A 24,207-nucleotide genomic window follows, 5' to 3' on the forward strand; every position below is an offset into this window, starting at 1 on the left:
CATCTAACCGACCACTAGTAAGTGTCTGCATCTGTCCTCAAGACTCAGGTGTGGGCAGACAGAAAATGCACAAAGGGTAAGGAAAACCCAGAGCCTCTGTACTCAAAATTCAAGGTAAATGCATCTCTAATTTCCAATTGAATGGCTTGTTAATCTCTCAAGCTTGTGGATCCTACGCGTTTTCCACAAATTTCTTTGACTCATGACCTCATGGTTCCTGAAGCAGGCCACCAAAGTTCACCCATCAAAATGGGGCCAAGGACTGCAACCCACTCCTTCCATCTAGAGTGGGGTGTAAGCAGTGTTGTGTGGGTCAAGGCTGTTGGAAGTGGGGTGTCTTCTCCAACCTTTCCTGTTTTTCCTCTTCTGCTGGCTTCCTGCAGGTGACTGTGTGACCCCAGGGGAGGGGGGAGCCATACAGAAGAAGGGGCTTGGGTTCCTGAATCACTGCACAGAAAGGGCCACCCACAGAATAAGGGTGTCTTCCTGGACTGTTATAATGAGTGAGAGATAAACTGTATTGCATTTGAGTCTTTATACATCTTGAGTCTATTTGTGACAGCAGCTGGTGTTACCCTAAGTCATTTGTGCCTTGAAGCATAGAGCTGCCATGACCGAATTCTAAAATATGTGATATCAGCTTAGCATATGGGCAGGTTTCAAGGACATATTGGAGATAGAAAATGGATATTCATGTTAGGAATGGCAATATATTTATTAAAACTGTAAAAATAGAGGCGCCTGGGTGGCTCAGTCGGTTAAGCGACTGACTTCGGCTCAGGTCACGATCTCGTGGTCCGTGAGTTCGAGCCCCGCGTCAGGCTCTGTGCTGACAGCTCAGAGCCTGGAGCCTGTTTCAGATTCTGTGTCTCCCTCTCTCTGACCCTCCCCCGTTCATGCTCTGTCTCTCTCTCTGTCTCAAAAATAAATAAACGTTAAAAAAATAAATTTAAAAAAAACTGTAAAAATATGGAAGACAGAGGCTGTGCTCCAGGGGAAGAGAATGGAAAAAGCTGGAATATTCATACGTACCGGTTTTTGCTTAGGGTGTTTAAGAAGCTATGTAAGAAAGAGGTGAGCTCAGGTAAGAATTGACTGGTTTGCTCACCAGGGAATAAAGCTAGAAATCCGAGATTTGTGGTCTTACACAGGGGAAGAGCCAACTGTTTTCTGAACCCCACAGGAAGAAATATGATTAAAAAAAAAAAAAAAACTTCTAGAGATGAAGGTCCACTAAAAACTTTCAGTTAGGGGCGCGTGGGTGGCTCAGTCGGTTAAGCGTCCGACTCTTGATTTGGGCTCAGGTCATGACCTCACGGTTTCGGGGGATTGAAAACCACGTCGGGCTCTGCGCTGACAGTGCGGCTCCTGCTCGGGATTCTCTCTCTCCCTCTCTCTCTCTGCCTCTCCCCCACTTGTGCGTGCTCTCTCTCTAAATAAATAAATAAACGTTAAAAAAAAAAAAAAACAACAAAAACCTTTCAGTTACGCAAAGAGATTCCACCCTGTGGAAAGTCCAGATTAGGAATGTTTTGTGCCCACTTCAGTCTATATTCAGCTCTCAAGGTCGCTGCCTTGAGGGGTCCTTGTCATCAAGTGGGGCGAAGGAGTAGCCCCTGGGAGCAGTGGGGCTGCCTGCCTTCAAATTCATGCTGCAAACTCGGATGACGGGTAGTTCGGGGGAGGGGTGCCGGGCTGCAGACCCAGGCTCGGCCGCACGTACAAATCAAATTCTCTGCCAACCTGGGTGAATGCGAGGGGGTTGAGACAGATGCATTTGCTTTACCAGAGAAATCAAACAAAGACAGACAAGGGAAACGTGCACGTAAGCCAAGGGCCATAGGGCGCTCTCATACCCGTTATGTCGTTAATACAGAAAGGAAAACAGAGGCCAGCACTGTACCAGAATTCGCCGTCGTCGAGAGAGGTGTGACACAGGCGCTTCTGCTCAGCTGCCCCGACCGAAAGCCACTCGGGGGAACTAGGGATAAGCAAAGTCAGGCTTTAGGTGGAGGGTCTTGCGCAGCGGCCGAAACAACACTGGCCTTGGTGGAGAGGAGTGTCCCTCCTGGGGAGGCAGGGTATGCGGCCATGTGGGGAATGGTCCCGGTCAGTGACTGCTCCCTGGGCCCCAGAAATGTCCCAGGGGAGCTGGAGGCTGGTTGAAAAGTGAGCGTCCAAAAGCAGCCGATGGAAAAGGCCCTTGGGGTCATTTGAACCTCCTCCATGGGGGATTCTCATGGGGCCGTCCTAGGATGTTGAACACCAGCAGGGTAGCAGAAACTTCCTACTGGAAGCCACGCGTGGACTGAAATGCGTGCCCGGGAGCATCTCCTGGCCTTCCCTCTTCGTTTGTAAGCGACGTTTTGACAAGTGATGGTAATAATGCCTTATGTTCACCTGGGCTTGAGATTCCACACGTCAAACACCTTCTTTACGCGACTGTGCTAGGAGGCCAGGTGGGGATCTGTGAGGTTCACGGGCCCATTTCGTGGACCAGGGCACCCAGGTGGGCAGCCGCCACCACCCGCCTCCAAACCCAAGAGTTCCACCTCGCCTCCGAGTTCGCTGTGTCTCCGCGACCCCTGCAGCTACCCCCAGAGAGTTCAGGCCGAGTCACCACCACTGTGGTGCTCAGCCAAGGCTGCCCACCTCACCCACGCCCTGCATGGGCCCCTCCCAGGAGGAAGGAGCCCCTCTCCAGGTCCAAACAGGGTTGGAACAGCAGAACTAAGAGCCATTTTTTTTTTTTTTTACCATTACCTTCCACGGGGGGGGCCCCCCCCCCCCCCCCCCGATAGCGGACAGACTGGCTAAGGAGCACTTTCAGCACTTCCGTCGTAACAGGATGTCAGGATCAGGAATCAGGATGGGGACCTGCCCTCCATCACCCCAAGGCTGAGCGGGAGCGTCCCGCCTTGACCCCAGTAAATGCACTCTCCTTATTTCGCCCTCTGCATGTTTCGCAGAAGGAGAAAGGGGCCCCTCGCTCTTTTACACCGCGTGTTCTCTAAACTGAAGGACGCGATGAGCCTACGCAGGCTAGGAAGCCGTCTCGTCCATTTGGGTTTCAGTATTTCTGTGCTTTCCACTTCTGCCAGGACAGGGAGGCCGCTCTCTTCCCTCCTGTGATGCTGCTCGGGTGTGAGTCCATCTCGGCCACAGCTCCCGGGCTCTGAGGAGGCAGGAGCCGAACTGGGCGGCAGGTAGGGGGGCAAGAGCAGCCATGGGAGGCCTGGCCTCCGCGGGGGCGTGTGCTGTGCCCTCGGGCTGGAGTCAGGTTAACGGAGACACAGACGCGCTGACGGCTGTGCCGCGGTGGCTTTGTTGCGAGCAGAGGACAAACACGAGCTCAAGATCTATTCAGGTTCGAGACTTGCTCAAGATCTATTCAGGTTCGAGACTTGCCGGAGGTCTCCCCAGGGCCCCACGAGCCATGAGCGGGCGGGCCTGGGACAGCAGGACCCCAAGACGGCAGGGGCAAGGGCAGGGTGGGCCCCGCCCAAGCATATCTAAACATTCCCTGGTCCCCGTCACCTGGGCCGCTTCCCGAGGGACAAGGAGGGGACACACACCTGCAAAACAAAACTTTCTTTATAACTGGGGACCAAATAAAGAACCCTGGCTGACGGCTCTGTAATGGATGAACTTCCTGTCACGCTTCCTCTGTCTCTCCACTGGGCCACCGGGCCTCTGGCCGGTGGTCACTGACCAATGAGAGAGAACCCAGGAATGACCTGCCTGGTGATATTTCAGGGATCCTCACACCCAAAATACTCATTGTCACCCCCACTCCCACCCAAAACACATACATACCAAATATCAAAGCTACCATAATTGGAGATCAAGCCTTTCACAATACCATGGGGATATGAACTATTCCCATGGGAGGGAATACATCCACTGACATAAATACAATTATTGGAAAGTTTAAAAAGACATTAGGGGCACCTGGGTGGCTCATTCGGTTAAGCGACCAACTTTGGCTCAGATCATGATCTCGCAGTTTGTGGGTTCTGTGCTGATGGCTCAGAACCTGGGGCCTGCTTCAGATTCTGTGTCTCCCTCTCTCTCTGCCCCTCCCCCACGCTCTCTCTCTCTCTCTCTCTCTCAAAAATAAATAAACATTAAAAAAAAATTTTAAGCCATTATAAGGGTGTTCCATTTTGACTACATGATGGACCAGAGGGCTAAAAAGGGAGGAAGTAAGGCCACCCAGAAGCAGGACCCTGAACAAGAGTCATGAGGGAACTGGGAGCTGTAGACCAAGGGCCCCTTCTTCATACGTCTGCACAAACCAGTGCTGGCCCCTCTGTGCCCCAGAAGGCAAGGAGGTGGGGACTGACCTGTCACTCCAGGACCCGTTCCACTCAACCTGGCCCCAAGGGTTCCGGACTCTGATGAGCTCCACGTTCCGGCCTTGGAAGTTTACCTGGAGGGGAAAAACACCAGGGAGATTATATATTCACATGTGAACCTCAGAGTGCTTCACCTCCAGCCTGGGCTGGATTTACTGAAAGCCTCTTGACTGTGACAGCTAAAGCCATGTCCAAACTCGTCAATTCTTTTCTTTTTTTAATTTTTAAATGTTTATATTCATTTTTGAGACAGAGAGAGACAGAGCATGAGTGGGGGAGGGGCAGAGAGAGAGGGAGACAGAATCCAAAGCTGTCAGCACAGACCCCGGTGCGGGGCTCCAACTTGTCAACCGCGAGATCATGACCTGAGTCCGAGTCTGCTGCTCTGGTGACTGAGCCACCCAGGCGCCCTGAAACTCATCAATTCTTCACTGGCCCTTGGAATTTTCTAGTTCCTAGTGAACATAATGGCTAGCGTTACCAACACCGTTATACCAGTCACCCACGATGGTTGCACTGCAGCTGGGAAATAACGTAGAGTTATAAATAACAAGAAACTAGTCCACATGAATCTTCAGATGAACGAGTTTTCTCTCTGGACTGGAATCTCCCTAGACGCGGAGACCAAGTCTTATTTATCAGTGTACCCTCAGCGTCTAGCACAGCGAGCGGTAAAGAAGAGTGGCCAGAAGTACTCATGGAGTGAGTTTTCTTCATCCTTAACATCTTACTCATGGATCAGTGAAAAGTATGCAAGCACACACAGGAAATGTAAACAATGAATAAACAAAAACCACTTGCAAGCCTTCTGAATCCAATCTCCCCCCACTTTCAGGTGTCAGGTGAAGATTTCTGCTGTCCATATGGAGAACCCTTGGGCCAGTAAAGAAGGATGATGCAGTCATGGCCTTCATGCTCTGCCCTGGACCAGGAGAGAGGGCCAGTGCATTTAGAAAGATTTCGGAGGAAAGAGAGTAGAAGTAAAAGACTTTTGTTCATCAGTGAACCAGAAATTTGAGCTCAAAACTCTTTACCCTCATGCACTGGGCACAAATTATATTTTTGGCGTGTAAAAATTAAGTTAGTGTAGCCTCTCCAGGGTCCAAGATGCAGCCCGCAGCTCATCATTTAAGATGTCCATGAAGAGAATTGTTCACGGAAGGTAAATCCCTTATTGGTGGAGAGAAAGGAAAAACAACTGAACAGATGTGATGAAAGGTTTCTATTCCTTAAAATAATATTTGGAAGATGTAACATTAAAAATCACCTGCCAAAAAGAAAAAAACCACCTGCCTACCCAAGTGAGTGATTGGCAAGGCATTATGGGTGGGAAGGAGGAGGTAAGAACACTTTGCAAATAGTTTTAATTCTAAAGAATGCAACTGTATCCCCTGGTGAGGAGGAAGGACTGGCTTCCTTCTGCACTCCTTACTCCCCACTCCTCTAGACTGGGTTTCTCAAAACATGGGTGGCAACAGGAGGAGACCAGAAGTGCCGGTGTCCTCTACAAACCGGGTTTGAGACTTGTCCAACAGAAGCATGAAGTGGGCAAAGACAAGCCTTCGGATTTCGTTGAACTTGAACCTGAGAGGATACAGCCCTTGGCTTCTTGTCCTCCTCTTCCAGGTCATCCCCTTTGCTTCTCTTTCCCACGTGTCCCCCCAGGAGCGCTTGTCCAAACCAAGCACTCACTAGAAGTCAGGGTGGTGTGCATGTGGGTCTGGAAGCCCCCGGGAATCAGTTCCACCCTGGACTATAGCTGCAGAGAATAGGACTTTTGAAGGTTAATTTTATGCGTCACCCTGACTTGGCCACTGGTGCCCAGATATTTGGTTATACACCATTTTGGGTGTGTCTGTGAGGGTGTTTCTAGAGGAGATTAGGATAGGTAGACTGAGTCAAGCAGATGGCCCTCCCCAGTGTGGGTGGACCTCATCTGCTCAACTGAAGGTCTGAATAGAACTACAGAAGGTGGAGGAAGGGGAGAATTCACTCTGTGTCTAACTGCTGAGCTTGGACTTTGGTCCTCTTTTGCTCTGAGAGCAGGACATGTACCCTTGGTTCTCCTGGTTCTCAGTCTTTTGCACTTGGGCCAAAACATCATCCCCAGCTTACAAATGGCAGATCACAGGACTTCTCAGACTCCATAATCATGTGACCCAATTCCTCATTATCTATCTATCTATCTATCTATCTATCATCTATCTGTATTTTAAAATTATTTTTAAAGTATATTTTAAGAAAGAGAGAGAGAGAGAAGGAGAGAGACAGACTATGAGCTGGGGAGGGGCAGAGAGAGGGAGAGAGAGAATCCCAAGCAGGCTCTGTACTGTCAGCACAGACTGTAAGATCATGACCTGAGCCAAGATCAAGAGTTGGGCACTTAACCAACTCAGCCACCCAGGCACCCCTCATCTATCTATATCTTATTGGTTCTGTTTCTCTAGAGAACTATGACCCCGTACAAGACTGGTAGAATTAGGGAAGAAAAAAAAAAAGAAAAAACAAAGCCCAGGCTCCCACACCAGCTAAACAAGGTTGTTAACTCTGGTGGAATCACATGTTTCTCTCTCTCTCTCTCTCTCTCTCTCTCTCTCTCTCTCTCTCTCCCTCTCTCTCTCTCTCTCTCCTTCTCTCTCCTGTTTTGCTCTTTTGAATTCCAGCTGTCTCTCATCCTTTAGATGAGACATCCTCAAAAATATCTGAAAGTGTGGTTTAGACTGTGATGCCCTGAGGGTTGCTTCAAGATTCACAAATCAATCAGTAGGATACACCACATTAATAAAAAAAGTATAAGAAATAAGAACCATATGATCCTGTCAATAGATGCAGAAAAAGCATCTGACAAAATACAGCATCCATTCTTGATAAAAACCCTCAACAAAGTAGGGATAGATGGAACATATCTCAACATCATAAAGGCCACATATGAAAGACCCACAGCTAAATATCATCCTCAATGGGGAAAAGTTGAGAGCCTTTCCCCTACGGTCAGGAACAAGACAAGGATGTCCACTCTCACTGTTACTATTTAACGTAGTACTGGAAGTCTTAACTACAGCAACCAGCCAACAAAAAGAAATAAAACGCATCCAAATCGGCGTGGAAGAAATCAAACTTTCATTATTTGCAGACAACATGATACTCTACGTAGAAAACCTGAAAGACTCCACCAAAAAATCGCTAGAACTCATACATGAATTCAGCAGTTGCGGGATATAAAATCCACTACAGAAATGTCTCGCATTTCTATACACCAATAATGAAGCAGCAGAAAAAGAAATCAAGGAATCAATCCCAATTGCAATTGCACCAAAACCAGTAAGATACCTAGGAATCAACCCAACTAAAGGGGCAAAAGATCTTTCCTCTGAAAACTATAGAAGACTTATGCAAGAAACTGAAGAGGACACAAAGAAATGGAAAAGTACTCCACGCTCATGGATTGGAAAAACAAATTGTTAACATGTCAATACTACCCAAAGCAATCTACACATTTAATGCAATCCCTATCAAAATACCACCAGCCATTTTTTGCAGCGCTAGAATAAACGATCCTACAATTTGCATGGAACCACAAGGACCCCTGAAAAAGAAAAACATCCCGAAAAAGAAAAAAAAAAAAAAACCCTGGAGTCCTCATCAGGGAAATACAAATCAAAACCACAATGAGACGTCACCTCACACTTGCTAAAATTAGCAAGAGTGGCTAAAATTAACCACACAAGAAACAACAGGTGTTGGCGAGGAGGCGGAGAAACGGGAACCCTCTTGCGCTGTCGGTGGGAAGCAAACCAGAGCAGCCACTCTGGGAAACAGTATGGAGGTTCCTCAAAAAAGTGAAAATAGACGGGGCGCCTGGGTGGCGCAGTCGGTTGAGCGTCCGACTTCAGCCGGGTCACGATCTCGCGGTCCTGGAGTTCGAGCCCCGCGTCGGGCTCTGGGCAGACGGCTCGGAGCCCGGAGCCTGTTTCCGGTTCTGTGTCTCCCTCTCTCTCTGCCCCTCCCCCGTTCATGCTCTGTCTCTCTCTGTCCCAAAAATAAAATAAAAACATTGGAAAAAAAAAAAAGAAAAAAAAAAGTGAAAATAGAACTGACATATGATCCAGCAATTGCACTATTAGGTATTTAACCAAAGGATAGAAAAATACAGATTGGAAGGTGTACATGCACCCCAATGTTTATAGCAGCACTATCAACAATAGCCAAACTATGGAGAGAGCCCAGATGCCCATCGGCTGATGAATGGATAAAGAAGATGTGATATGTATAATGGAATATTATTCAGTCATCAAAAAGAAGGAAATCTCGTCATGTGCAAGATGTGGACGGAGCTAGAGTGTATTATACTAAGTGAAATAGGTCACTCGGAGAAAGACAAATACTATATGAGTTCACTCATATGTGGAATTTAAGAAACAAAACATGAAAATATGGGAGGGGTACTCTTAACGAGATCGTACTCTTAACGACAGAGAACAAGCTGAGGGTTGATGGAGGGAGGGAGGGAGGGAGGGAGGGGATGGGCCAGATGGGTGAGGGATATTAAGGAGGGCACTTGCGATGAGCACTGGGTGTTGTATGTAAGTGAGGAATCACCGCATTCTACTCCTGAAACCAATATTGCATGGTATGTTAACTAAAATTTAAATTAAGGGGCGCCTGGGTGGCGCAGTCGGTTAAGCGTCCGACTTCAGCCAGGTCACGATCTCGCGCTCCGTGAGTTCGAGCCCCGCGTCAGGCTCTGGGCTGATGGCTCGGAGCCTGGAGCCTGTTTCCGATTCTGTGTCTCCCTCTCTCTCTGCCCCTCCCCCGTTCATGCTCTGTCTCTCTCTGTCCCAAAAATAAATAAACGTTGAAAAAAAAATAAAAAAAAAATAAATAAAATAAAATAAAATTTAAATTAAAAACAGAAAAAGCAAAATTTTAAAACCCTTGAAGTCATTGGCAGTCGGATACATACAAATTAAAACAATGATGCAAGATCACCTCATACCCGTTTGTTTGGCAAAATGCAAAGACCGGCTGTTGGCAGAAATTTGAGGAGGGGACAATTTGACACGTGTACTGGTGGAATCGTAGCGTGTTGCAACCATTCTGAAGAGTAATCTGGCACTATTTAGGCAATTAAGTACATGCCTCAGATCCCGCAATCCCACTTCTGGGCATGCATCCTCCAAAACGTTTTGCCTAAGTGTCTGAGGAACCATGTTAAAAAGAAAAAATATATATAATGTGACGCACTAAATAAGTATAAGGGACTAGCACGACCGAGGCTATTCCTATACCCTGTCCACAGGGGTTCACATCGCCTACCTGGTCAATTCCTGTCACACTGTAGGCATGGCCCTTAATGAGACCAAAAGGTGTCCGGGCTTCAGACTCTGTAGCATTTCGGATCTGGAACATGAAAAGAGCACCGTTGGACCCATTGGGGACCTTAACCCTTCCCTCCCTGCCCAGACCGAGCTCCAGGCCGGGGCTGGCCCCTTCGAGCCATGTGCCTGAAGCATAGCCTCGCGCCGGGGTGAGGAGACCCTGAATCCCGCCACAAGTTCACTTTTTGCCCCCAAACAGAACAACCTGACCGCCCCCATCATGCAGCATGGCACAAGATAGAAGATCCCATATACCCAAGAGACGATAGCCGGCATTTAACAGTAGACAACCCTATGTCACACGCCTGAAAGCGAAGACGAAATGGATAATTTAGTAGCAAAGAATACATTCCCAAGGTCGACCCAAGAGGAGACAGAAAGCTTGAACAGGACTCTAATAACTAGCTGGGATAAAATTATATGTGTGTGTGTTTGCACGCATGAAGACATTGGAGAAATACTGTCAGAGTCCTATCTACAGATATGAATTTTTTAATGATATACGAAGCAAAAAAAAAAAAAAAAAATTCAGGCATGTATGAAGTAAGATTCCATTTAGTAAAACCGAACTAAACTTCTGCTGTGGCTGTGTATGTATGTGCATGCCTGTGTGTACGAAGAAGAGCGGGGCGTGAAGGGCACACACCCGGTGTCACAGGGCTGGGACTTGGGGAGGGAGATAGGGATTTGCCTTTATAGATCGCATGATTGTCCCACTGGCTACAGTAAGTACACCCCAACTTTGTAATTTGGAAAACATGAAATTAAAGCCTCTGTTTTAATGAAAATAAATAAACATTGACACCACCCTCCCACTGCCTGAAAGTTATGTTCTTCCTCACACGGGGCCAGGGCAGCTGGCCCAGATCCCCAGCCCCAGGGCAGCGGGGGGCATGTGAACAAGCCAATGAACGACTTACATCAATGGAGCAGCCCACGAGAGAGCCCCTCTTCAAGGCCTTCTCCAGAATCTCATAGAAGTTCTCTGGAGCCTCTTTAGTTGCAAAGGTCTCTGCTACACCCCCGGTGAAGTCTTCCATGGCCTCGATGGCGCTGCCTCCCTTCAGAGCCTCGTAGCTACCGCTCAGCCTGTAAGGGCGGCAAGGAAGCACGGACACCGTTGCAGGGAACCAGGAAGACCACCAGGTGGCGCCCCTTGGCCAAAGATTTTCTAACTTGTAGGGCCCGTCGTTCAGGGCCTTGCCCTGGCTGGGTGATGGGGAAGGAAGATGGGAAGCAGGCATAGGGCTTTACCTGGAGCTCCAAGGATCCAGGCTCTCTGTGAGACAGGCAGTTGGCTGTGGTGGTAAAGGGCGTGGACTCTGGTCCCTGACCGGCTGCAGGTTCAAGGGCTGGATCCACAATGTACAAGCTGAGTGCTCTGGGGACACCTCCCTTACCCAATGCTTCAGTTTATTTGCAAAATGGGGGTGATGGGTGGTGTATGCTCCCTCCCGGGACTGCTGTGAGGTTTAAATGAGTCTCTCTCTCTCTCTCTCTCTCTCTCTCCTCCCCTCTCTCCCTCCCTCCTTCTCTCTCATCTTACACACAACAGGGCTTGACCATGAAGGTGTCAGCTATATGTAGACCTGAGACAAAGTTGAAGATCTTTTTCTTCCTTTCTGGTCTTGCATAATCCCAACCTTTTTTCTCATAGTTGTATTTTTTATGAATATGAGTTTTATTAATATAAATTCATATAAGGTAAAGCCCTATGCCTGCTTATATATTATATATAAATTTATATTAATATTATTATATTTTCTATTAATATTAGTTGTATTTTTATTAATATTATTAATATAATAAGTTATATTAATATAAGTTAATATAATATAATATAATTAATATACGTGCACACACACACACACATATAGGCATCCTGCTTGAATTTTAAAACCAACTTTCCCATTTAGAACAGTTTCAGATTTAAAGAAAAAATTGTACATAGTACAGAAAGTTCCCATCTACCCCCACCCAATTTCCCCTAGCGTTAACATCTTACGTTAGTGTGGTATACTTGTTCCCAGTGACTGAACCCATACATTGTTATTATTAAGGTCCTTACTTTCTTCTTATGTCTTTAGTTTTTACCTAATATGCTTCTTCTGTTCCAAGAACAGGATATCCCATCCAAGATATCACATCACACTTAGTCCTCATGTCTCCTTGGCTGTGATAGTGTTTCGGACTTTCCCTGCTTTCTATGACCTTGACAATTATGAGGAATACTGTCGGGTGTTTTGTAGAATCTCTCTCAATTAGGATCTGTCTGTTGTTTTTCTATTGGTTAGACCGGGGTTATGGGTTTGGGGGAGGGAGACCACAGAAGTAAGGTGTCCTTCTCATCACGTCACATCCAGGGTCCATAGTGTCACCATGACTTATCGCTGCCCATGGTGCCTTGACCACCTGGGGGAGGTCATGCCTGTTAGGTTTCTCCACTAGATAGTTACTCTCTCTCCCCCTGTCCACGCCGTCCCCCTTGGAAGGATGTCATTACGTGCACCTAAGGAGCAGGGAGTTTTGCTCAACCTTAGATGACTTGCAATTCTTCTATAGGGTAGATTTATTCTTTTCTCCAATTTATGTATTCAGTTGTTTGTTTATATCAGAATGGACTCATGGGTATTTGCTTCGTACTCTGGCTTATAATCCAATACAACTTTACTTACTTTGTTCCTCACAGTGTTCTAGGTTTGGCTATTTTCAGCTTCTCCAGCTGGCTCCTGGGTCCCTTTGACATAACCCCATCAGTGTGTGTGCGTGTGTGTCTAAAACGTGTTCTCACTCCTTACTACTGCAAGATGCTCTAGGCTCATCTTATGAATTTCCCACCCCTGTCCTACAATCAGCCTTATCTCCACGGAGTCTTGGTTCCTTTCACTGGAAAATGGTATTTAGAGACCAAGACCCGAGAAGTAGGAGTGCTTGTTGCTGTGGGGCTGCCATTCTTTCTAGGCCATCTCTGCTGACAAAGTGGGGAAATAATGTATATACACTGACCCTGTATATATACATATATCTTTATGGAACCATCTCTTTCAAACAAGATGTGAGTTCAGCCTGAGTCGCCAGCCCTAACCCATGACAACATGCATTATTCCAGCCTCCTCCCCTTGCTTCTTTGTAACCTCCTCTCTAACTGTGAGGAACCTAGCTCGACCACCTGCCTTAATTGTTCAATTCACAATTATATACATGTATCATATATTATATATGAAACATATATATTACAAAACATATATATGATACATGTATATATGCATAATATACGTATTATATATATACTCACATATATAGCACATATATCATACACACACACACACACACACACACACACACACACACAATTATATATGTATAATGGTATCAGAATGTTGTCTTGTGTCCCTATGAGAAACAACTTTATCAGCCCAAGTAGAATGCTCGTGTATAATTCCTCTTGCCGTTAATCCTACAGACCCCACTCATCTCCACCGTTACTCAGGTTAGCTCCCTTTTGTCCTACCCCCCAGTGAGTTTGTCTCATAAATTTGTGATATAGTTAGGTGAAATGCATAGCCCGCATTTCATCCTGGGATTCTTCATCCTTCTCGATGATTTTTAAATCTTCTTGTATTAAGCTTCATTGTTTGTGCCGTAAAGGGTTATGGGTTTGGTAAATGAATGGCATCATGTATTTATTATTACAGTATCCTACAGAATAGTCTCACCACCCTAAAAAAAAAGATCCTTTGTGCTCCACATATTCACCCCTACTCCTCTCTGTCCCTCCCCCTGAACTCCTGGCAACCACTGATCTTTTTATTGTCTCCATAGTTTTGCCTTTTCCAGAATGTCATACAGTTGGAATCATACAATATGTCGTGTGTTCAGATTGGCTTCTTTTCACTCTGCAATATGCGTTTAAGATTCATCCATTTCTTTTCATGGCTTGATAGCTCATTTTTTTAAATCGCTAAATAATGCTTCATTGCCTGAAAGTACCACATTTATTTACCCATTCATCTTGAAGGACATCTTGGCTGCTTCCAGTCTTTGACAATTGCAAATAATGGGGCTAAAAACATTTGTGTTCAGGTTTTTGTGTGGACCTAAGTTTGTATCCAAGTCATTTGGGTAGAAATGACTTTTTACCCGACTCATCTACCAAGAAATGTGACTGATGATTCATTAGGTAAGAGTATGTTCAGTTTTGTAAGAAACTGCCAACTTGTCTTCCAAAATGGATGACCCATTTGGGCCACCATGGCTCCCCCCGTGGCCATTCATTGGCTCCCCCCACCAATGAATGAGAGTTCCTGTTGCCCACATCTTTGTCAGAAATTGATGCTGTATGTGTGTGGTGTTATTTCGCTATTGTTTGTAATTTACAATTTCCCAGTGACAAATGATGTTAAGCATCTTTCCATGTGTTTATTTGTCCCCTGTCCATGTTTTCTGGTGAGGTGTATCCCAATCATCTTGGTCCTCTTCTAATGACCAAAAACTAAACACAGATTTTCTTTTTTAGGAAACTTATTCTTCACTCTTTGAGTGAATACCCTTCATATTCCACTGACTCCTACCAGCTGGAATTCTTGACCCAAAGCCTTTTCCAGGGCTGCCGGGGGAGGATTTCCCTGTGCTGGGCTCACCAAGAAGGAAGCTATGCCCAGCCCTGGAAAGCACAGGCTGTGGCCCCTGAAGGTGACGGTTGCACAATAATGTGAATGCACTGAATGCCACTGCACTGTATACTGGAAAAGGATTAAAATGGTAAATTTTACCACAGCCCAGATGTTTGAGCTGTAACAGCGCTCGGTGGGAAGTCGGGAGAGCCAAGATCTGTCAACACATCCAGAATTTCTTCCACCTCCCCTCTCAGCTCTTCGGAAGGCCAGATTCGTGACACAGGGAGAGAAGAGGGACGTGTGTCACCACTCTGCCCAAGGATGGGCACAGCTAAGCCATGACAGGAAAACTATCCACACTTTCCTTTTCCACCTCTGAGCCTGGCCGAGCCCCAAGAGGGTTGGCCACACCTGTGAACTCTGTGTCCCTGGTCATTGAAGCTCTCTGAAAAGGCTCTGGGGATAGAGACCACTTCTTGGACCTGCCTGGCCCTTGGCCTGGCCCTGCAGGGGGCACTCACTTGGCGTAGGCTTTTTCCAGCAGGGCACTCCAGAACTCTCTGTGGTCGGCCGAGTGGAGGAAGATCAGGCGGTCCCTGAAGGTGGGCAGTCGGTCATCGATGACCACATCCAGCCATTCGCTGTGCTGCCAAAACTGTTGGCCGGATGGAGATGGAAACCATGGGGGTGAGGCACAGGGGAGGTCCAGCCCCATCTGTAAAGGCTTGGCTCTTTCTCCCACCCTGGGCTCCCTTGGCACTTCCTCCCTCAGACCAAACCTCCCTTAGGGTCTTGAGGAAACTCACACGTGGGTTCCATGATGGGTCCCCTGGACTTTGTCCACCAAGCATCCCACCCCACCGCTGGCAGCGGATTGGAGACCCAGTGTCGACCCATCAAAGCCAGGGTCACACGTGGACATTCGGCAGGGTGGGCCGAGTTAGCTCCTTTCTCCCAAGCGAAGGGGGTGGTGTGGGGTTTCCTCCGCTCCTGCGCAGCTCGTTTCTCCATGTCCCTCTCTCCACCAATCGCAGGTTATCTTGGATGTCCCTGCCTCTTGAGTTGCCTCTTTGCCCGGGGGCGGAAACTCTATAACTGATCTCTTTTGGCCATTCACACACAGAGAGAGGCTGTGGTGGGGCACACTCGTGCCAGGTGGGCCGACACCAGGTGAGTGTGCATGCACCCGTATGTATGCGCACATGCGTTCTTGTGTGTTCACACACGTACCTATAGGCGAGTCCAGCTATGTGTGTGAGCGCATATGTTCACATATGTGTACACGTGCATTCGTGTGCATGCATGCACACGTGTGTGAGTGCATCCATGTCAGAACTCAGATTGCCAGCCTTGGGGACGGAGGGGACGGGGCTGGCCCAAGCGTGTCGGGACAGAAATGCGTGCCTGCCCCGTGCTGCCCCCTTCATCGGATCCTTTTAGGTCTGTGAACACCCCACGAGCTCAATATCAGTCCTTGTTTCTCCAGACAGCTTGTGAAGGCCCGGGTCCCTAGGAAATCTGCCTGAGGTCACCCACATAGGCACAGGGACAGGCGGGCATCCGTGGGTGGGCAGCTCTGCACAGGGACTACAGGGAGAGGTGGGGAGAGGAGAGGGAACAGGATGGAAAGAAAACTGCAAACCAATTCCCAGGCAGGCCGTGCCCACGTGAGGCTCTGCGCGGGTCCCACGGGGGCGACGCGTGTCCTGCCGGGACCCCAGCAGGTGACGTCTCAGTGCTTCTCTCTGTTTCTATTTCTTACCCTCACACACGTCTCCAAATCTGTGCTTCTTCAATAAGGAGAATCTCTCGGTTTGAGAAAAATATGAGAAATAATCCACTCCCTGAGAGGTATAAGGGTTTTAGGCCATTTATGCTGAACGCACAAGATATCCCAAAGACGAAAACCTGTAGCGTGGGCCTGCAGACTTGCCAAAGTTCTACTGGATATATTCCGAACGCGGTCCTTCGAGTGCGTTTAGACGTTAGCCCTTGACAAAGCCCAGTTTGGGGTGCGGCTTTCCCACAGATGGGGGCGCATTCCTCCCGGGATTACCAAGCAGCTGAAGAGGCGGGTGGCGTCACGTTGGACCCCAAAGACCTAGCTCTACCGGCCAAGGCCCCCTCTTACCTGGAAGTGGAATATCCCGGCATAACCGGGTCCAAAGCTTTGGTCCTGGGGGACGACTCGAACCAGAGCTTTTTCATTCAGCGTCAGGGAGGCGATGGCAGCCAATAGCCAGCAGTCGCCTGCGAAATGAAGGCCATAAATCACAGTCTTCATCGCCCAGTTCACAGTAAATTGGGAAACTCTATACGCCAGAAGGAGAAGTGGGGGCGTTCCAGATGTGGCCGCGTCTTTTCCGCATTTAAGGAAATGGACAGAATACCACCAAATACCTCTGCTCCCCACCCCCCCACCCCCGCCACCTTCTGCCTCCCTTCCTGGCTCTTCCCTTGCCCGGTTTATCACGCACAGCTGTTGTCGGCTGGCCAGCGTTATAGGATACGCTCGCTTGGGTTTCAGACATATGCTCCATTATGCATCAGCTCTGTGCGGTTCCAGAGACTTCCCCTCCAGAGGGCAAAGCCTCCATATGTCCGTGTCAGCGTGCGCTGGGTAAATAGGCAATTCATAAGCGCAGCCCAGGAAATTGGGGGGCCCTCAGAAATAGCCCTTGCAAGTGCCTGGGGAGTATATTTACGGCACCGAGGCCTCCCCACAGCCCAGACTCCGTGTAGTTAGAGATCGCAGTAGCTCCAATTATTATTTTTAAGAATTTTTTAAATGTTTATTTATGAGAGAGACAGAGACAGAATGCGAGTGGGTTAGGGGCGGAGCGAGAGGGAGACACGGAATCCGAAGCAGGCTCCAGACTCTGAGCTGTCAGCCCAGAGCCCAACGAGGGGCTCGAACTCATGAGCCGCGAGATCACGACCTGGGCCGAAGTCGGACGCTCAGCCGACTGAGCCACCCAGGCGCGCCTCCAATTATTTTTCACTGTCAAGATTTGCTGACTGATCTATGGATTTCTGCAGCGATGTCTTCATGATAACACACATCTAGAGGACAACTGCAAGGTGCCGTCAGATCTCAGACCGTACTGATCCGCGCTGCACCAGACGGACGCAGCCACTTGCCCGCGTTGAGAATGGAATGAGCCCCTCTCTTCACTGCTGCTTGGGAACTAGGGGTGAGCAGATATTTGGAAGTATCCATTTAACCAACGGGAACCCCTCTGTTTCCTCCCAGATCTGTTTGCCATAGATCCCACCACCGTCGTTGGAATTCAAGACCCCGTCGCCCTCAGCCGGGCTTCCCCGGGGCTCACATTTCTGGAAAAGACCATATACCCCATGACCCCTTTCTGATTGTTGTGCACAGGCAGGAGAGACTCACAGAAGGCCTAGCATCAGGGAAAGGACTCCCAGAGTTGCTCTGCTTCTGGCTTTCCCTAGGGGGCACATGTGTCCCCCAGGGGGCACATGCCACAGGGTTCGAATGCCTCAGCCGCTCTTTGGCAGCCTGGGGTCCGGCCTTGGGGAGATGGTAATGAGAAAGGACACAGGATCATTTGTCCAGCAAGGTTCACTGAGTGCCTCCCGGGAGCCGGTCCCTGCTTTCAGCTCTGGGGTCTGATGGAGGGGCCCTTGCTGTGGGGCTGACCTCCTCCCCACTCTTCTCCAAGTTATGGCTTTGCCTGGTGCAGGAAAATGCCTTTCTTTTCCTGAGAGTGTGGCATATCGTGTCTCTTCAGCCAGGAATGCCCTGAGCATTTGAAGGAGGAGATTCAAAAGCCGGTGCTATTCACACAACTTAAACCAAAGGGGAAGACTCAACAGCAGAGCAATATTGCTTTGTCTCTGCTGGGCCCATACCCTCTGCAGGGTATTGCTTATCCCAGCGCTATGCCCAGAATAAGGGTACCCTCTCAAGGTCAGTTTGTTGGGCAGCCGGATGAACAGACAATAGCAGGCAGGGGGCCGCCAACCAGGAGAGGTGGGAGATGGTGATGTTCTAGCTTTTATTTTGGGTGGCAGACTCACAGCTGTTCATTTTATTGTTAGCCCTCGTTGTGCACACATATGTACAGTATTTGGAAATAATAAAAGTGTTATAAAAGTGCACACATATGCACAGTATTTGGAAATAATAAAATTGTTATAAAGTACTAGTTACAGGGGCACCTGGGTGGCTCGGTTAAGCATCCGACTTCAGCTCAGGTCATGATCTCGCGGTCTGTGAGTTCGAGCCCTGCATCGGGGTCTGTGCTGATGGCTCAGAGCCTGGAGCCTGCTTTGGATTCTGTGTGTCTCTCTCTCTGGCCCTCCCCCCCTCATTCTCTCTCTCTCTCTCTCAAAAATATAAACACTAAAAAAATAAAGAAAACAAAATAATAGTTACAATCAACACCAGCTAAGGTTAAATATGCAGTTGTAATTCCAAATGGGTGTTTGCACTCCTGTGACAAACCAAAACTTTGAAACACAAAGAAGCCTGTACGATGACTTTCTAAGCGAGGGGGCAGTGAAGGGAGATAGAGGAAGAGTTTGGGGGTGAGATGAGAGAGAAGATGAGGAAGGGACAGACAGAGTCTCCCGGAGAAGGCTTACCCTCAATAAATGAAGACCAATCTGAATGTAAACAGTTTCGGAAGGTCAAAATTCTAGCTAGGCTGTCTAATTCTATCATCTATGTACAGTTGACCTTTGAACGACATGGGGGTAAGGGGCACCGATCCCTGGCACAACTGGGAATCCATGTATAACTTCTGGCTCCCCCTAAAATTAACAGCCGGTAGCCTACTATTGACTGAAGGCCTTAGTGATAAGTCAATTAACACATATTTTGGATGTTATATGTATCCTGTACTGCACGCCTACAATAAAGTAAGCTGGAGGGGCGCCTGGGTGGCTCAGTCGCTTATGCGTCCGACTTCGGCTCAGGTCATGATCTCACGGGTCGTGGGTTCGAGCCCCACGTCGGGCTCTGTGCTGACAGCTCGGAGCCTGGAGCCTGCTTCGGATTCTGTGTCTCCCTCTCTCTTTCTGCCTCTCCCCAGCTCGTGCTCTGTCTCTCTGTAATGTTACGTGTAAACATTTAAAAAATTTTTAAGTAAGGTAGAGAAAAGAAAATGTTAGTAAGAAAATCATAAGGAAGAGAAAATCCATTGGCAGTACAATACTATATTTATACAAAAAAAAATCCATGGGTAAGTGGACTCATGTTGCATCATTGTATCTCTCTTCGTATCTATCATCTATGTATCTATGTATCTATCTATCTATCATCTATGTATCTTTTATGTATCTTATCTATCATCTATCTATGTATCTTCTATGTATCTATGTATCTATCTATCTATCATCTATCTATCATCTATGTATCTTCTATGTATCTATGTATCTATTTTTCTATCATCTATCTGTGTATCTTCTATCTATCTATCATCTATGTATCATCTATCTATCTATCTATCTATCTATCTATCTATCATCTATCTATGTATCCTCTATCTATCTATCTTCTATCTATCTATCTATCTATCATCTATGTATCTTCTATCTATCTATCTATCTATCATCTATCTATGTATCTTCTATGTATCTATGTATCTATCTATCATCATCTATGTATCTTCTATCATCTATCTATCATCTATGATCATCATAATCTATGTATCTTCTATCTATCTATCTATCTATCTATCTATCATCTATCTATCTACCAACTATCATCCCTCTAGGTTTGTGACTCTGGGTTCAATGTTTGGGTAGCTGGGTCATTGAGCATGGTCAGCTGTGAATCCGGGCCTCATAAACTTACAGATCCACTGTTGTTTTTTGTTTTTTGTTTTTTGTTTTTTTTTTAAGAAGGTCTTTTTTTTTTTTCATAAATAGAATAAAGGTAAACCCAGTCCAATGTTGGACTAAATCCTGAAATGCAAGGTCCAATGTAACTGACTTGGGGGTACTCTCGGGTCAATTGTAGGAAGGAGATTGTGAAGCTCGGGGGTGGGGGGTGGGGTGCCCCAAAGTCTGAGCCCCTGGGCGGCATAATGGTTAAGAGCAAGTTCAGATCCCGACCACCCAGCTATCGCTCCTGTGACTCACGTTACTTAGCCTCCCTCAGCGTCGGGTTCTCATTTATAAAATCGGAAGGGTCACTGGGAGGGTGACATGGTGACGAGTTAATGCGAGTATTAGCTGTGTCATGGGGCCGGGAGCCAGACCGACGTCACCGGGCATCTCTGTTCTCTGTAAACTCCTGGATCGCGAGCCCCACACCATAGGCACATCCACCCCCAGGGAACAAGAGTACAAGTCGCCCAGAGTCTGCTGGGCTCCATCTGGGGGCACAGACTGGCAGACTGGGAGGGAGGAGAGGAGGAAGCAGCAGGGGGCAGCAGTGCTGTTCCCCCAAACCCTGTGCCCCTTGGGTTTCCAGGGTCCCGTGCTGCCCTTGTCACGGAAGCAGCTCAGAGGCCCTCTCCTACTGGCCCCTACGGGTGCTCTGTCCAACCCCCCTCTCTCCATGCCCCATCCTCCCCCACTTACCAAGCTCCCCCTGGCAGATATCTGTCCTGGTGGCCCCTCCAAGGATGAATTCTGGGTTTTCCACTATTTCCTGGAAGAACAAAGGCGTTACTGAAGTGAGGCCCGCCACGTCCTGGGCCGGTGTGCTTGGAGCAGGTGCAGGGTCTCTTTCCATTCTGGGAGCAGAGGGCTCTTTCCTGTATTTGATTCTTTTCCTACGGAGGGACGCCACAAACCTGGGCCTGTCTCTGGGAGACATCCCTCATCCCCTGGGGAGAGGTCCTACCTTCTGCGCGGTCCCTCAGTGCAGTCCTCTGGTCAGACAACTCTTGCCATGCCAGGCTGCAAAGCAGGACCAGGAAGCGAAGGTTCCCACTGCCACTCAGGCCCTGGGCTAGGAGTCAGGGGGAGCATGAGTTCGAATCCTGACTCCCAGCTTATGGGCATTACACCTTCTGTGGGCTTCAAATGCCTCATCTTAAAATGGGGTGATACAGGGGCACCTGGGTGGCTCAGTCAGTTAAGCATCCGACGTCAGCTCAGGTTATGATCTCACGGTCCATGAGTTTGAGCCCCGCATCGGGCTCTGTCCTGATAGCTCAGAGCCTGGAGCCTGTTTCAGATTCTGTGTCTCCCTCTCTCTCTGACCCTCCCCTGTTCATGCTCTGTCTCTCTGTCTCAAAAATCAATAAAAACATTTAAAAAAAATTTTTTTAAATGGGGTAATACACCACAGACTGGTGTCTAGGATTAAATACAAATTTCCACTCTCCCCACCCAGCTTCTTTCTTTTTTAAAATATGTATTGTGTGTGTGTGTATATATATATATACGCAGTAAAACTTTGGTTTGCGAGCATAATTCGTTCTGGAAACATGCTTGTAATCCAAAGCACTTGTATATCAAACCGGACTTCCCCATAAGAAATCACGGAAACTCAGATGATTCGTTCCGCAACCCCAAAATATTCATATAAGAATGATTACGATACTGTGCTATAATATAACAAAATAAGGAAAATGCAAAATACAAAGAAAAAAATAAATTAACCTGTACTTCCCTTTGAAAAGCTTCGTGGCTGGTGTGAGGGAGACAAGAGAGAGGAGGGTTATCGTGTAGGACGACTTTCACTATCACTGATGGAATCACGGCTGTTTGTTGGTTCAATGGAATCTTTTTCTTTTCGTGCAACTTTAACAAGGAACCTAGCCAATGACCCAGAATGAAGTAAAGCATTCCTAAGCTCACTCTTGTATGGAAAAGCAAAGGACTGTCCTTAGGTGCTTAGAAGCGACAAAAAATACACGAGTCCCAGTTGCGGGAACTTTCCAACATCCTGAAAAATCTCTGATTTCTGCCAAACGCCATGGCCTGAGACTGAGCATTTGAGCATGGGAGACGATCACCCACAATCCTGCGGTGAGACACAGAGAGACAGAGAGAAAGGGAGAGAGACAGACAGAGAGAGAGAACCATTGGCTCACTTGTGGTCATGTGACGTTAGGCATCACGTACTACTTGTACTGCAAGACATTGCTGGTTTATAAAGTTAAAATTTATTAGAAATGTTTGCTCACATTGTGGAATACTCACAGAACAAGTTACTTGCAGTCCAAGGTTTTACCATATATATATATATATATATATATATGCACATACATATACACATGCATATACACACTATATAGTGGGAGATATGTGCATATATCTCTCATGTCACTTTACCTCAGTGCATTATATATATTCTATTATATAGTTCACATATTATATTATTGTGTATACATAGTTATTTATACATACACTTACATATACAGAGAGATACGCATAAAACATTAACAAAAAAGCATTTGAAAGCAATTGTATAAAACTCATATATTCTTTCCAGTTTTCTGGGGCACCAGTCTCCATTCCTGGCACGGACTATGGCAAAGACCAAGACAGAGAAACCCCCTGCCCCCTGCCCAGTGAGGGGGGACAGACCGGAAACAAGCGAGCAGACGTACAAGTTCAGGAGCGCTAAGCACCGGGATGGAAAGTGATGGTGTGAGACGCAGGCTATTTTAGCTGGAGCAGTCAGGGAGGGCGTCTCCGAGAAGCAGGCCGTTGAGTAGGGAGTCGGGTGAACGTCCAGGGAGAGGAAACAACAAATCATGAGACAGAGAGGAAAGTTCTGGCATACAGCAGACGCTTGGTCATTTAAACTGGATCTGAGTGCAGGCTGAGTAAGGGGCTTTCCTGCTTATTTCCAGAAACAGGACTGGAAGGAGAGGTCCTCACCAGTCCCGGGGTCGATGCCTCAGGGGACAGCTCTGCCCTGAAGGGGTTTCCTCAAGCTCCCCGGGACCCTGCTGCTCCTCTGGCCCGTGTCCCAAACAATCGCCAGAGGATGGCGATTTCTTTGCGGGGAGGAGGACTTCTCAAGGCAAAGAGCCACAGTATACAATGATGGTGCTCTCTGCAGCCCGCAGGATGCGCCCGCCTGGCACAGTGACGACCCCCAGAACATCTGGGGGAGAGCGCCGCTTGGCTTCATTTTCCAATATTTCAGGAAACTCGGGCCAGGGGAAGGGCAGGAAGGGCAGCGCAAGGTGGTGGGGGGCAGCTCCTCGACCAGGCCGGTGGTCCCTCTCACACGCGCTGTGTCCCCTCCGTGAGCCCAGTTCCCCAGGGGGTTTGCAGGCGGCTCAGGGCCGGGGCCGTGGGAAGGTGAGGTCCCCGCGGTAGCCCTCCCCGATCAGCAGAGGGGCTCGGCGCAGGCCATCTAACCTCTCCAGCCTCTGTCGCGGGACACACAGCCCGCCCTCCTCCACCTTGGACATTCGGCGCCAGGTACAGAACGTGCATTGGAGCCCCTGCCCCGAAGGGGCACCCGGGGGCCTCCCACGGCGCTCCCTGCACAGCCAGCCGCCATCAGGGGGCGCTATAGGGCCCCAGCAAGCAGGACCCCCACTGCCGCGGTGGCTCACTCCCGCCGGCCCTCCCGCCGGCCCATCCCCCACCCCCACCCCCACTGCACCCACTACGCCCGCAGCTGCTGCGGCCTCTGGGCTGCAACTTGCAGTCACTTGTCGTCCAGGAGACTTTTATCCAATTGCATCCAAACTGTGGTTTGATGGAGGAAAATACAAAGGGAGAAGACTCAGAAACTGTCACCAAGTGAACACCCATCAGCCAGCCGGTGTCAAGCCCGGGGGTCCCCGGATGCGTGGCCGGGACAGCGGTCCCTGCTGGGTGCCCGTGAGCGGTGGGGGGGCGGGAGGGAGGACGGGGAGGGGGGGCGGGTACGGGCGCCGTCCTGGGGGTTCCAAGGATGCGCAT

General features: G+C 48.3%; 1 protein-coding gene across 2 annotated transcripts in view; it reads right to left on the reverse strand.

The window, feature by feature from the left end:
• Nucleotides 1-24,207, reverse strand: part of CAPN9 (calpain 9) — a 45,811-nt gene that overhangs the window by 18,207 nt on the left and 3,397 nt on the right. Inside the window, exons 2-8 of one of the 2 annotated variants that reach the window (XM_040464935.1) lie at nucleotides 20,911-20,980; nucleotides 16,484-16,602; nucleotides 14,874-15,007; nucleotides 10,657-10,825; nucleotides 9,675-9,758; nucleotides 4,347-4,432; nucleotides 1,904-1,981 (exon numbers count right to left, since the gene is read on the reverse strand). In XM_040464935.1, coding sequence (XP_040320869.1) covers nucleotides 1,904-1,981; nucleotides 4,347-4,432; nucleotides 9,675-9,758; nucleotides 10,657-10,825; nucleotides 14,874-15,007; nucleotides 16,484-16,602; nucleotides 20,911-20,980 — 740 coding nt within the window. The remainder of the gene's footprint in view (nucleotides 1-1,903; nucleotides 1,982-4,346; nucleotides 4,433-9,674; nucleotides 9,759-10,656; nucleotides 10,826-14,873; nucleotides 15,008-16,483; nucleotides 16,603-20,910; nucleotides 20,981-24,207) is intronic. The other variant, XM_040464936.1, reaches the window with a different exon arrangement.

The sequence above is a fragment of the Herpailurus yagouaroundi genome, unplaced genomic scaffold, assembly GCF_014898765.1.
Source record: "Herpailurus yagouaroundi ecotype Mexico unplaced genomic scaffold, PumYag 530, whole genome shotgun sequence".
Lineage (NCBI taxonomy): Eukaryota > Metazoa > Chordata > Mammalia > Carnivora > Felidae > Herpailurus > Herpailurus yagouaroundi.